This window comes from Clarias gariepinus, chromosome 3, assembly GCF_024256425.1.
Source record: "Clarias gariepinus isolate MV-2021 ecotype Netherlands chromosome 3, CGAR_prim_01v2, whole genome shotgun sequence".
Taxonomy (NCBI): domain Eukaryota; kingdom Metazoa; phylum Chordata; class Actinopteri; order Siluriformes; family Clariidae; genus Clarias; species Clarias gariepinus.
In genome coordinates, this window is record NC_071102.1 from 24,140,001 (window position 1) to 24,155,223 (window position 15,223).

General features: G+C 37.9%; 1 protein-coding gene across 42 annotated transcripts in view; it reads right to left on the reverse strand.

The window, feature by feature from the left end:
- The window catches only part of clasp2 (cytoplasmic linker associated protein 2), a 65,252-nt gene that overhangs the window by 34,210 nt on the left and 15,819 nt on the right, over window positions 1–15,223 (reverse strand). For 36 of the 42 annotated variants that reach the window (XM_053492284.1, XM_053492283.1, XM_053492285.1 and 33 more), the window contains 2 exons: window positions 13,372–13,442; window positions 4,593–4,739 (listed from right to left, as the gene is read on the reverse strand). In XM_053492284.1, coding sequence (XP_053348259.1) covers window positions 4,593–4,739; window positions 13,372–13,442 — 218 coding nt within the window. Of the gene's footprint in view, window positions 1–4,592; window positions 4,740–7,272; window positions 7,443–9,165; window positions 9,241–13,371; window positions 13,443–15,223 lie in introns of those variants that run through there. The other 6 variants (XM_053492320.1, XM_053492319.1, XM_053492316.1 and 3 more) reach the window with 5 other exon arrangements.

Consider the following 15,223-nt stretch of genomic DNA (forward strand, 5'->3'; position numbering starts at 1 on the left):
AGTTGCGGCTGTTGTCATAGCAACAGAGCACACACTAAAGTGTTTCTATGGAAACCAGTGCAAGGCCAAAATAGGGGTTCCCTGCGTTATGTGCATCATATTTAGAAAAAGAGGTCAATGTCCTAGCCATACTGCATTGTGGTACAATCTCTGGAATGAAACACTTGACACAATAATGAACATCCTGTCTCTGCACGACAGAGCTGTCAATTTCAGGTCCCGAGGGGCAGCAACCGCCCTCCGCCCCTCCCCCACAAGTGTGCAGAGACAGGCAGCTCTGACTAAAGAGATGTGTGATCAAAAAAAAAAAGCGTCTTGGTCATCCAAACCTGAGCGAATAATTGCATGTGTGTGAAAACGGGGAGTTTTCGTAAGCCTTTTCGTCCCAGATGAAATGCGAAGCAAGCGGTTGAGTTTCAGGATGGACGTCTGTGCCAAAAGTACAGATACAGCAAACTCAGACTTCAAGAGCTGTTTTTTTTTGTACAAAAGGTAAAGCATGGCACACTTAGTCTCCTCGAAACAAGTTTCGTTACGCGCACTCGTTCGTAAGTCCAATTTGTTCATAAGTCCAACAAACATTGTTTAGATACTAGAACTCTCACTTGGCTCTTCTCAATTAGCTATAGTATATTACAGTACAGTATAGTGTTCTTGAGAATCGTGCTGATGTTTGACCGAATCACCTGGCACCGTTCTCTCAAATATTTTACCTTTTATCTCAGTCGTTACTAATTGCGGCTTATTAGCTGTGACTAACAATAAACTAACAAATAAATGAATAAAAAGCTCGAATGTTTGTATGTAGGGGACTAACTGTATAGGGGAAAAAATAGAATGAGCATATATTCCATAAAGCTAACATTTTAAACATTCAAACATTTCCCTCTATCCATCTACTCTCTATTAAGTATGCATATATTGTATACCACGTGTTTTAACCAAATCACAAGTACACAGGCAGCAGGGCCAAAGCTTCCCCCATCCCCGGGCATTTCATATAGCAGCTAGAGAGGAGCAGCTGGGCAGGAATAGCCTGAACTCACCCCTGACATCAAATTACAGGCCATTGTTCTAGCACAACAACAACAACAACAATAATAATAATAATAATAACAATCCTGCTGTGAAATGGCCCTCAATTAAGGATTTGTCTGGAACTTTTATAAATTCACTCTTATTTTATTTTTTGATTTTTAACATTATGGCTGTTATTAAAATCTTAGTTGTTACAGAGTAAACTGTACCACACTTACACACGGCTATAAGATATTTTCCAATCATGCCAACATCTCCAGTGAGTTTGTAACGAGCAAAATTAAATCAAATAAAGAACTTTATCATTTAATACCTTCATAATGAAAGCTTTTACATTTAATCTCAGTACTAAATACATTCGGTATAATATCTATACATAAAATAAAACTGTAAAATTGGCGTGTATGTACTTTGAAGATATTTGTGCAAATAAAAATAATAATTTTAAGGGGTGCAAGATGACTAAAAGATGTTTATTGGAATTTCTGTCTGTCTGTTTCTGCATGCACCACGTAAAAACAACTGAATGAACTTAAATGTTTTTTTCACAGGTGTATTTAGCCAAAGTAACAAATAGGCTTTATTTAATTGCAAACAGGCCACAGGAAAGGAAGATATGCTACTTTGAAATTTAAATAGAAAATGTTTTTATATTATAAAATAATATTCATAAAAAAATATAAATAATAATAATAATAGACCTTGAAAAAAATCATTAGTTCATCTCAAAATGCAAAAGATGGTGCTGTACGTCTTTAATACACACTTGTGTGCTTAACTGAAATCGACTTAATAAACGCGATCTCTCACCTTCATTCCGTGCACTTCACGGTTACGTAAACATTTTAGTTAATTCCAAAACTTAACAGATGGCACTGTCCTTTTTTTAAAAAAGTTTATCGCGCTTAAAAGTGTGCGATTTAATTCCACGCGAACGAATTCGAGCACATCTTGTTTACTAATATATCTCTGTTAAGGAAAAAAAGGAAATCTCTTCAGCGTTTTCTCTAGATACACAACTTAGATCTGCATGCAAGTCGTTTTTAATCATCATAATAGTATAACAGGGTAAATGTATTTCAGTGTATTTTATGGTAAAATGATAGCTGGTTTCAATTTTAACAATTAACAATTAGATTTTTAGGCAACAAGGTAGAGAAGAGATATTTAGGGAGGAAAAGAAAACATCACAGCTCCATCTCTTTAGTGTTTTTTTTTCTTTTTCCATAGATCCACAACTTTCACCTGCATGTGCTTTCTCCTGAATAGACAGCTGGTCACTTTATTTGTTTGGATTCACAGAGACCCGAGGCACACCAAATATTACTAGCAGCGCTGTCAGATAAACACTGCTAACCCTATCTATACCGGAAAAAACTTTATCTAGTTCTGACTAAATTTATTCCAAAGTAGTCAAACAGCACTATATACCTTTAGACCTAAAACCATTTTTTCTCCTGAAGTTTCCATAGAAAAGCAGGAAAGAAAAAGAAAAAAAATGGTTCAAGTCTATGGAAGGGAAAAAATATATATATATATATCATCATATGCTACTTTAACCTCGTACCTCAGCGATTCAGTCAGAGATTTTGTGCTACTAATTAGAAAGTTATGAGTTCAAAACCCAGCAGTGGCTAGACTAGGAGTTTTGGCAAAAACCTTTAGTCTTACCTGCGCAGTTGCATTAATTATGAGCCGGTTTGTACAAAAAGTCATCTAAATAATAAAAAATTAATAAATTAAAATCTCCTTCAATGAAATCCATGTCTGTTCAACCAGAACTTCAGTGGACCAGGATTAGAACTAGAGCACGATTACTGTCGATACTTCCTTCTATGCATTTCTCTTCCAATATGCAATCGACAATCTGAACTACAAGTAGAAAATCACAACGAACGTGAATTGAAGCCAACCACTACTGGCTTTCACCCAGGATTCCTGTAGCTCTTTCGGCTGATGCACTGCGAAATAAACACATGACTCGAGTCTGAGTCATGCTTCTGCGTCAAGACCGCTGTGAACACGAAGCGTGTTGAGAACATTTCTACTGGTGTGTTTGTGTCTCTCTGCAATTATTCCGCCGGACCGCTAGCTGGCAAATATGTGTTAATGTGCTGAGTCACGCACTGATGGATTTTTGTGGTTTAACCTCAAAAAATGGCGAATGAAACTGAGCGGCTCTTGTTGGAGTTGAAGCTAAGAGATGTTGAGCAGCAGTTGCTTGTAGTGAAATTACTCCAGACGTCAAAGAAGATTGGAAGAACGACCACAACCAAAGGAGGCGGGAGAATGTGTAGAAGAAGAAGCTGAAAATTTGATGCTACCACATGGACCGAACACAGTCGTACTGGTCTGCGTCGCTGCAGCATGTAGTTACAATCCTGAGGAGGTGCAGGTCAGGCTATGATGTACAGCTATACGGTACACGAGACTCCAAGTTCTAGATTTGATGTAGAAGAATAATTCAGGCTTAGGAGAGACGCAGACGCAGCCTGGTGGTCAGATTAGGACTTAACATACACTCCGTGATGACTAACCTAACTGCATATTTACACCTTTTCTGGTTCGAAGCGCAATTTCGTTCCAGTTTTTCATTCGTTTCAAATGTCGGCACGACCGTTTTGCTGAACTAAAACAAATAATCGCTTACGCATTGGAAGCTGGTGGGCGGGATTATCGTGAACAACTAAAAGTTTGTGAATGCCACCTTTTAAAAAATTTAATAAGTAAAAAACTTATTTAATGGGCAGCTCAAATGCTTTCTAGTAATGATGGTTTGATCCCAACGCAGACTCGAAAAGCAAGGAGAACGGCTCGCCGCAAGGCCATGCTAAAGTACTTACCACGCACATTTTATGCCGCTAGATAAAAATTATAATAATTTGCTGCTAGCAATGCTGGGAAAGTAAAGATGTACACAGACGTGTACAGTGGCAAACTTTTAATGAATATGTACCCCTTTTCCACCAGGATGCTAGTTCATGTCTGATGCTAGTGCCAGTTCTTAGGAGGTTCGCTATTGAACCGGCACTAGCTCCAGACATGAACTCGCATCCTGTTGGAAAATGAGTATATATTCATTAGTAATAAAATTTTAATCATAAAAATTTTAATTTTAATTTTGCAGGTCAGATTTTATATATATATATATATATGGAAGAAAAGGCAAGTAAAGTGTCTTGATTTCTACCTTAAAGCATGAAATTTTCATCTTGTTCACAATTTATTCCTTAATCTCATTTCTAAAGAACAGCCTTTCAGGCAGGCTTTCGAGGAAAGAGATAACAGCTGCTGCTGCCGAGTCAGTGTAACAAGTTAGCCTGTTCCAGAGGCATAAACAGCATTTCCACCATCAGCTAAAAATAAGATGAGCTTTCTTCTAAAAGACCGCAAGAGGAACCCCAGGGCCTCCTGCTCCTTTCACAGCCCTCCATGTCCTCCTATGCCAGGCTGCCCACTGTTGAAATCCTCTAACCGCTCGATTTGTGTGTGTGTGTGTGTGTGTGTGTGTGTGTGTGTGTGTGTGTGTGTACAAGGGTGACTCCAGTACTCACTCATTTTGGTGGTTCCTGTCGCACTGGGTCTTCTGGAGCTGCTGGCTGATTCCGCGGGTTTCTTCGGCACTTTGGGTACTTTGAAAGCTGCCTGGGCTGACGAGGGCCGGCTACCATCCACGGAGTCATCGTCATCAAAGCTACGATCTGAGGGAAGTTGAAGACGGAGTTTGAAAAAGCATAGTCATGAACTCCTAAACCATAAGGTCATTTAGCCTCATGAAATATTTTCGGCTTATATAAACGGCTATATTCGTGGGGAGCATCAGTTGTTGTTATTCAATATTAAAACTAGAAAAGATGTTTAGGATTAATTTGCTTCTAAGAACTTTAAAACTGAATTTGGATTTATTTGTTTAAAACTATTAAAAAGTGTCAACAGAATAAATTCCTCACAGGAGTAAAACAATTACAATAAATAAGATGAGGACTGGTGGATTTTCTCTTGATAGTAAAATGTGTGCGTAGCTTTTGAGTGTCCTATTCTGCATCTTGTATAAGTGACTTGATCCTAACGTTGATTAAAAAGAAATACATGTTCTGTTCGAACATCAGGATTTATTTAATGTAGTATTTCATTTAAACGTTGATCCCATGTACATTTTTAATGCATAGTCAGTGAAAGGTATAAAGGATTTGATTTTTTCTTTCTTTGGCGATTTCGTCTGCTTGCTCATTACCAGGAATTCCCGGGTGTCTAGGTATCCGACAGAAAATGATGTTAAAATTACGGAATTCTAAAAATTATAACGTATTTAGGATTTCCACGATTGTTAGGTGATCTGTTGTTATATTTTCAAATGCTTCAAGACATGACTTAGAGTCTGTTATTATCAGGAAATCCTTTCACCATGTGGATTCAATGAATTTCAAAGCCATAAGCAGAGCACTTGCCTTCGTAATAAAAAAAAAAAATCTAACATTGATCTGGGATTTGTAAAAACCCTGATGGAGCAGATTTGTTGCAAAAGCTGCTGCCACTTCATTTCCTGATGATTTTGATCCATCCGTGTATCCTGGGGTTTGCTGTGATAGTGCCTCAATAATCATTACACAATCAGATGAACTGTATTATTAAAAAAAAAAGAATTATTATTGTGTTTATGGGTTGCCGGAGATATATGTCAATATACCGAAACGTTAAAATGATCTACAATTGTTAAGATGACAAAGTCGGTTTAATAACCTTTTTTAATCCTACTCCCTACTGATTTTCACTTTTTTTTTTTTTTTTTTTTTTTTTTTATTTCAACCACTCGCTCACTACACACACTCATTAGGTGAAGTGTCTCAATCTGCTGATGATGGACGGTTGATGGAGAAGAAGTTTATCATAGCTAGAAATAATCAGGAATCTTTCCTGAACCTGAAAATCCTAACCCCATAAATGTGAAATTACCAACATAACCTGAGCAAAAAATAAAAAATTTTAATAATAATAATAATCCTGCAGCGTAAAGCTGTTATACAGGCAAACACTTCAGCTAGGACGACATGCAGTCGAATTTAAACAAACGAATAAACGCCTGCCGGAGACACAGATGGCACAAACACGATGTGGTATGTCAGAAACTTTGCTGGAAAAGACAAAGCACTAATCTATCCATCACAGGATCCGCACAGACTCATCCTCTCCTAAACATTTCGGCTTCATTAACACTTAGTCTTAGAATTATTAAAGCAGTTCCCCAAAAGTTCAAGTCAACCATCAGCTGGAAGATTCATCTACGCTACGTTTTTCTGGAATTCTCGAGGGCCAGCAGTATTGGAACATCACCAGGAAAAAGGGTTCAATGATCAACAGTGCTCATCACAGCGAGACGCTTATTGAAGAGCTGAAGACTAAAATTGCAGGACTGCAATCGGAGGGTCTTTCATGCTGATGCACGTCTGCACGCTTCTGCCCAAAACTGTCAACACTCAAACACAAACTTGTTTTTTTCTGTTGTTGAAGCGTCCTGATCTCGTCCTGATCCAACAGGCAGCTTTACGAGATTCACGAAGATTCACTTCTGATGAAGAAGTGAAGACAGTGGTGCATTCGTGGCAAGTATTTTTTAAAACGAGGGAACACGAAAGCTACAGCCAGGCTGGGGATAATTTTTGACTTCGGGCCTGGATGGACGAGAACTCCTCCACTGCAGATCTCTCAATCTCTCTCTTATTTAACACACCTTATATAACCATCAGCTAAATGATATTGAGTGATATTAAAAGAAAGAATCGACGGGCGAATCCTGGAGCGTATGCGTACACCTCTACGACCCCTGAAGAATGTTGGTGGTCGATTTCTAGCTGGTTGTTAAACTCCTGACCTTTTGCACCGCTTCAGGTTAAGAATCACCTTCCACACTTAAAATCACCCTAAGCTAAACAAAGAGCACTGCTGCTACGTGTCAAACATCCCCTCCACACGCCTACACACTCCGGCTGTGCGAAGCAGCAAACGCACACACACGAGTGGATGGATAGCGGAATGCAGACGTATCCGAGAGCTTGAACGAAACCTCAGTGCTGTGCTCTCCATGGTAACGACGGCCGGACAACACCCTGTTCCACGATCGATACGCTCACACTCGGGGTTTCTTTACTCCCATACACTCTCAGCACACATACACACACACACACACACACACACATACATACACACACACACACAGTGCATTAAAGGGACACTTACAGTCACAGATGCTTTTACAGATGAGGCGCCTCATGCCTGACAGCAGTCTCACGCTCCGTCTCTCTTACTCTCTCTCTCGCATCAACGCCCAAACCGGCGCTCACATGACGGAGACAAAAACTGTGAGGAGAACGTATCGGGATCTGGAGGAACCTCCACCCTATAGCATGTTAGCATCTTCCCTTTCGTTTTATTTCAATTTCTCTCTCTCTCTTTCACCTTTACTCCTTTCTCTCCCATCAGCCTCCTCCCTTTTCTCACGGCCCACAACTCCTCCTTCACATGATGTCCGAGGAACCAATAGGGAGAGTGATGACATCATCTTTTTACCAGCCAGTAAGCTTAGAGATTGGAGGATGCTTGGCGAATATAAATGAGCTCAATCCGGTCTAGAGAAGCTAAGCTAATCTGTATTAATACGTCGCTAGCAAGCCAACACACACACACACTCGACAACAGGCAGGCAAGAGTGTGTCCTCTACAGAAGGGATGATAGTAATAATAAGGGAGGGCGAGGGGGTGGAGGGGCTGAAAAGACCAGCCACACCCCTCGAGATGAGACATGCTCTTTACTAATACGTGTGTGTGTGTGTGTGTGTGTGTGTGTGCGGCAAAGAGGAGACGTGACCCCGATTCTAGGTCAGGGCCTGTCGACATTACTAATGCTGATCCTTCCTTCAGGGCATGAAAGACCTCTGTGTTTCAAGCCGTGGCATTAGCATTATCAGCATACTAGCATAATCCACCTTTGTCTGCGCAGAAGGGCGTGTCCAAACAAACCAAATGAAGAAACATGAGGGAAAAAAAAGATAAACAAGAGAGCGGAAGAGAGAAAAAAAAGAGAGATTAAAGGACGTGAAGGGGCTGAGAAAGTGGGTGAAGAGGAGAAAGAGAAAAGGAGAAAAAGAGCCGGGGCGGGGAGAAGCTGGCACATCTCCAAAGGCTGTTTCTATGACAACAGCGGGAGTCCATATGCCTCATGGAATCGAGATTCAATTTCAAAAAGCAGTGTGGTTATCACGACTTGGTTGACTTTGCTGGGAATAAAAAAAAATAAAAATAAAAAAAAAACATTTAAGAATGATGCGAGATAACGAAAATTTTTTCCAAACAATACAAAAAGAAATCGTCTCGAAACGAATCCTCGCACAAAAGGCAGAGTTAATCCGAGATATCCATAAACGACTAGGAATATTACTGAGAAACTTAAACGAACAGCTTCATAAATCCTTGTGCTAGTACGCACAAAAAAAACAAAAAAAAAAACAACAGGGTGTAAGAATACAGCCGAGATAAAAATTTGCTTTAAACAACCCTAGGATATACACAGCCTTATAAAAATGTGTATATGTGTGTGTGTGGGTTGTGATGCAGAGCATGCTGGGCGTCATTGACACGAGCTCTTCTGGATGCGCTCTAACTTGTAACTTAATCTAATCTGTTCATCAGGAAGTGAGCTCATCCACAGGAAAAGCACAGACGTTAAAAGTTTGAGGTCCGACGTCGACCTGTGACCTACAAACACGCATTTTAAAGCAATTTCTCTTTCAGACACACACACAAAAAGAACATCACCGTGACAGCGGGATGGCCTAAAAAACAGCCTGTGACGCAGAAACAAACATGACCATGTCTCACACACACACACAGCTGCGTTTACTACGACGTTCTTCAAACGAATAGGAATTGCTCTACGACAAAACCGCGAAAAAAGAATCGTGCAGACGCTCACTTGAGGATAAAGTTCATCTTCATAAAATCACGTTACAGCTACAGAAAGAAAGACAAACTGCATTCTGACCTTCTGCAACAGCTGGATGGAAAGAATACACAGCATACGAATAACATACGAGTCTGCGAGACTAATACGACATAAACGCGTTATGCACTCACCGTTAACATCTCCACCATGCCATGGCTACGCTGCTTCTGAGAAGAGATGGCTCTTTCATTCACTCACATTCTCTCTCTCTCTCTCTCTCGGTCACACAGTGTCAGGGAAAGCAGTGACAGGCACAGCTCTCGCCAACCCTCTCCACCTCCTGCAGCTTACTGGACAAGAAGTTTACTGAATAACTCTCCCTCTTCTTCAGCTCCGTCCCAATTAGACACAAGTGACAGCAGCTACTTCGAAAAAGCATTTCAACTACTGAATTCTGTGCATGGCGTTAATACGGGCATAAAACACATAATGTTCTGTAAAAATCATCATCATTATGATTAAATCAAAAATTTTCCAAAATTTTTATGTTCATGTTAATCCCACTTCACTTCCCACTATCATTAAACCGGCTAACTTTCAGAGTCACTGATCAGAAGGTTGGTGGTTCAAACCCCATCTCCACCAGCTTGCCAAAGTTGGGCCCTTGAGCAAGGCCCTTAACCCTATGCTCATGTCTGACCCTGCACTCTGACCCCTGTTCACGCAGGAATATGTGAAGAAAGAATTTCACTGTGCATTAATGTATATGTGACGTATAAAGCCTTAACTTGTAAAACGTCATCGTTTTAATTATTTATTTATATGTAACAGCTGTAAACATCTGTAATATCTATGAGAAGAATTCCTGTTATCATTCCCATTGCAGCAGCTACGGAGATGCCTTAAAGGCCATTTTCCTAAAGACATAAGAAAACTTAAAAATAAACAGATTTACTACTGACTGTTACAAAGTACTAACAAAATAAATAAATAAATAGACAGACAGCTTTACCATACCCTGTGTTTTTATTTTTAGGCTCATCTCTAGTTGAGTGTCTGTGATACAAGTCTCTATCAAATAATTATTACAGTAGAAATAATACAAAAATGACGTGACAGTTAGCGGTAGCACAGTGGTTAAGGCATTAGACTACAGTTCGGAAAATCCAGGTTCAAATCACATGACCACCTGTTGGTCCCTTAAGCAAGGCCCTAAACACTCAACACCTTAGTTGTACATAAAAAAAATATATAATAATAATAATAAAAAGTCGCTCTGGATAAAAGAGTCTGCCTAAAATGTAAGTTAAAAGTCAAAAATGCATTTTAGACGCCTGGCCTACTGAACGTCATCGCTTAGCTTACTGTACGTAAAGATTTAGATTACAAAAATGTTGATCATGAGTATGTGACTTTCTTTTCTTCTTCTCACCAGAAACAGGAGACAAGTAGGAGTTTTGTATTTTTGTTATGTGTGAAAATCACAACATCCGACCCGGAAGTCGTCTGCATTTTCATGTTGGAAATCTACAAGACTGTAAAGTCGTCCATGTTTTTTTACCACTCGACATGCTACCAGTTTTGTCTATTGTCCTGATGAAAGTGTGGCTGCTGCCACCCACAGCTTTACGAGAGTGTCTCGCACGACATATCACTAGGAAAAGATCTGAAATTAACATTATAAACCCGGTTTCTACTAAATAGCATTCACATCATTGCAAAGCAAAAACACTCTTTACTTGAGGATCTTCTATACACACTAGGGCTGCAACAAACAATCGATAAAATGTCGTTATCTATTACTTGGGCTGCTCACGTCACTGAGGAGCGCGACCACAAGATGCACAAATACACATAGACAGGCGCTCGCGCAATGGATGTTACAGAAGCGTCTGCAGGAAAAAGCGCACGCCCCGAGTCATCCATGGTTTGATAGCAATTTACATTAAACGCCTCTAAGAAGACGGTAACCTGCACGCTGTGCAAGGCTTTCATGCCATGGCAGTACCACAGTCATTCACAAACACTTAAAAAGAAAACATGTCGGTGTTACGGATGGCGAAACCTCAGCAGGGTCAGTAAAACTGTATCTCTTCATCGTGTAAAAGTTATACACGATGTAACATCCATTGCGCGAGCGCCTGTCTATGTGTATTTGTGCATCTTGTGGTCGCGCTCCTTTAGTTTAAGTGCTTTTGTTTAAACTATTTGCTAACTTCGGGACAGTCGCGCTAGATCTGTTCACGAGCTACTCGCTATCATAACATTGCACAATCACCTCATGAGCAATAGTGATTCATTTAATGGCGCTACTTTAGATTATCTTAAATTACACGGTGCGAATAACAGTAGAATATTACATTTAGTGATTGTTGTGGTTTTCAGTGAATGCAAATAACAGTACATTTGTGACTATTAGCTTTTTGCATTTCTACATTTTTTTTTTATAGTCCACTACAAAGTTAACTTGTTAACTAGCAAATGTGTTTTCAAACGTTATTTACTGTGGTTTTAGTTGTGCATATATCATTTTATTATACAAAATTACATTATTTTAGCTGTTTATATCTTAACAACTGAATGTCAGTTATATATATATATATATATATATATGCAGTATATAACTATAACTGTATATACATATATAAATAACTAAATATACACAAGTTATATATATATATATAACTAATATTAGTTTTATATATATATATATATATATATATATATATATATTAATTTTATATACACATATAAACACACTGTCCACTTGCCATCTGCAATTATTGTTAAAAACAAAAATGTTGATTTACATTAAAATAAGCTTTAAATGTCAAAATTAAAGATCATTAAACTCTATATGTGGCTTTTGTATTTTTTTAAAGTTTACTTTTAGACATAAATAATACCCTGATTTATGGTTTTATATAGTTATAAGCAAAACATCATATTAAAGAAGCGTTTAGGGTTTATCCGATTAATCGAAGAAAAAAAAAATTATATCAAAATAATCGTTAGTTGCAGCAGTAATACACACGTTCTGCTGTACATTTTCCAACACTGTCACAACTATGGTGTTAGATTCCTTAACCTATTCTGAAGTATAAATTGAATTACCAAAAGAGATTTTTTTTTCTTTTTAGCTTTTATTTTGGCTGATTGAATAAATAATACTACCAACGCGGTGTTGCTCCAAACATGCGTTTATTAGTGATAGGAAGTTTGAATCATTTTAATGACTCGGTTCTTTGAATCTCGTTCATCAAAATTAACAAATCTTTTTTTGAGTCATTTAGTTCATTTCGTCCTTTTGATCAGAAATAAAATAAAATGTTCCATTTGCACTAAAGAACTCCCAATACGTCTACATACACAAATTTTGGCTATAGTTCCAGTAATAAAAATATTACAATGCAGCTAGGGACATATTATGATAAACAGAATGAGTATCTCACCTCTCATATCTTCTAGTCTGAGTCGTTCGTTCTACTGAATCTATTGCACTGCATAGCGTCTATGGGAGTCACGTGACAAATGAACGAAGGACTCGGACAGAAAAAAATCAAAGGTAACTACTCATTTCTGTTTCCTGTACATAACGTACGGAGGTTTTGCGACAGTTAGTAGGAAGGTGAAAATGAACGAATCACTCTCCGAGACTGCTCGTTCTTCTGAGTCACGTTAAAGATTCGTTCAAAAAGAACGAATCGTTCATGAAAAACACATCCTAGCGTCTACTAAAACCACAGCAAAACAATTTCCAAGAAATGGGTCAAATTAAAAAACATAGCCATAATGATAAATAACCATTTCCAGACAACGAATATCGGACAGGTTATTCTTCTAAAGAAATCCCGGCTGTATGGAGTAATCAACTAAAAAACCAAACCTGATTTGTGAAACGCATCAACAGGCAGCAGTGTGAGTCAGACATGCAGAGCTTTACTTATAGCACCGATATGGATCGCTCTAGTTTAAATATCTAATCACTAAATAAAAAGGAAAAGATTAGTAAGGCATAGTTTGTGTTTTGTTTTTTTTACTTCTTGAACCTTCTTGTCCACCAGAAAGTTACAAAGTACAAAAAGTGATAACTTGGTTACCTAATGACTTGCTTGATTGCTTATCCTGAGCATCTGGGTATGTGATTTGCCCCTGAATAACAAAATAAATTCCCATGCTGCTCTCTTAACACCTGCACATACTAACTATTGTTTCATTCAGAACAAGGCCAAATGTGGGCTCACCCACACCAAATGATATCCTGCTTGTTTTCAGTGTTTGTGTGTGTGTTGGTACGTTGAAGAATGAGTCGACCTGCGCTGGTACCTCAATTCGGACAACAACAGATGTGACCACTCCATACTGTAACTTTTAACTTAATTTTAACTTCAGCTTACCTTGACTCAGGCTGAGGGCCATGTTTCCAGAATTTAACACTTCATCGAACCGGCCTAAAATGGTCTGCAATCTGTAAATGAATAAATACATTAGTTAATAATAGATAAATAATAAAATATAATAAATAAAAAAACATCGCAGAGTGTACTGAACCAATTTTATTTCTTGTAGGGTTCTAAAAAAAAATAAAAAATAATTCACAGATTTTTCTGATGCGATAATTGAACACGTCATCAATCAATAATTGATTAATATATGATGGAGCAAAGATTCACATTTACTTCCAGCTTAAGTTTTATTTAAACAGTTTCAGCAGCGTAATCATAATAATATCATAATTTGATTATACAAGACAAACTAATGGAGCCCAAACAGTAGAAACAGAATACTCCTCGTCTTTCCGTCCTCATGGCAAAAATGATGAAGCTAAAAATACAATGTTAAAACATTTATGAACTGCAAGTGAGCCCTCTTGTGGTGTACAAATTAACAGACAAGTGAGTAACAGAGAAATATTATGCAAAATAAACATCATTGGTTACTAGTTTTTAAATGTTTACAATTATTAACAGAAATTAATTAACTCGTAACACCTGACAATCGTCTTATGCTCCTTTAAGAAATATATATCTACTGTAATACAGTCTGTATTAATATTTCTACAGTTTGAAGATTTCAATTATACATCAGAAGAATTGTTAAATTAAATGGGCATAAGCTAATTTTTATTTAGTTTTAAGACAACAGTTCTGACAGATTCTGCTGGTTTGACTAACAATACATAAATTGTACGAATTTCAACAAATGGTTTATTTTTACAAAGAAGTTATAAATACTAAATGACAATGATTTAGCAGTTCCTGAACACCAGCACTACTTCTCTCACTGCGAAGACAGTTCAAACACAATCCCAAAAAAACAACCAAAAAAAAAAGGAGTTGTAAATATCATGTCCTTAAATGAAAATGTTAGTGTCTCGAGTTAAAAGGTTACCTGTAACTCCTGCAAACTTTTAGGGTGAAGGCTGTTGCAATTACTTGTTTTGTTATTATTGAAAATCATGAAGAGGAAAAAAAGAAAAAGAGGCCAGTGAGGGAACTGTTTGTAACTGCTATAACACAAGAAACATTTCATGTAGGTTCATATATACAAAAATCTAAAGGGTTAAATTCTTATCGCCTTCCATTTTCTGCCAATTTTCTCAACAATTTGGCCATCTTCCATTTTCCACCTACCAGCTATCATATCAGGCACTAACAAGGGAGTGTAAAGACTATCAAGTACTCCCAAGACACCTGCTCACAACACAAGCTCTATCACGTAGAAGTGCAACATACACAGAGAAAAGCAATGTCTCCCCTCTTTTGCACACACAAGTTCAAAGGCAAACACACTGGACCGGCAAGTAATATGGCCATTGCTTTAATGGCTCTCTGACACTGTTGGGTTTTGAACATGCAATCTCCTGATACACTTTTCTGTTGTGTCTCTCTTCTTAATTACTGCAGTGACACATATGTTTCAGCTGGCAACAATTCTTGTGTTGAGCCCCAGAGGTATTATGATCTTTTAACACACTAGTTTCATGCTGCACTGGATTAATTTAACAATAACAAAACAAAACACTATTTATTTATTTGTTTGTTTATTAAAATTTTTTTACTTCTGACCCAAGTTCAAGTCCAAGCTGAAAAATTTAGAGATAGGAATTAAACCATGATTTACTTGATTCTTAGCAGAATCTGTTAAGTCTTTCAAGGTGAAGGCAAGGTTGGTGTAGAATTTATGGAAAAGCTCGATATAACCTGTCCCCAACGGCAGAAAACTCCAAATAAAAAAACACATTTTACC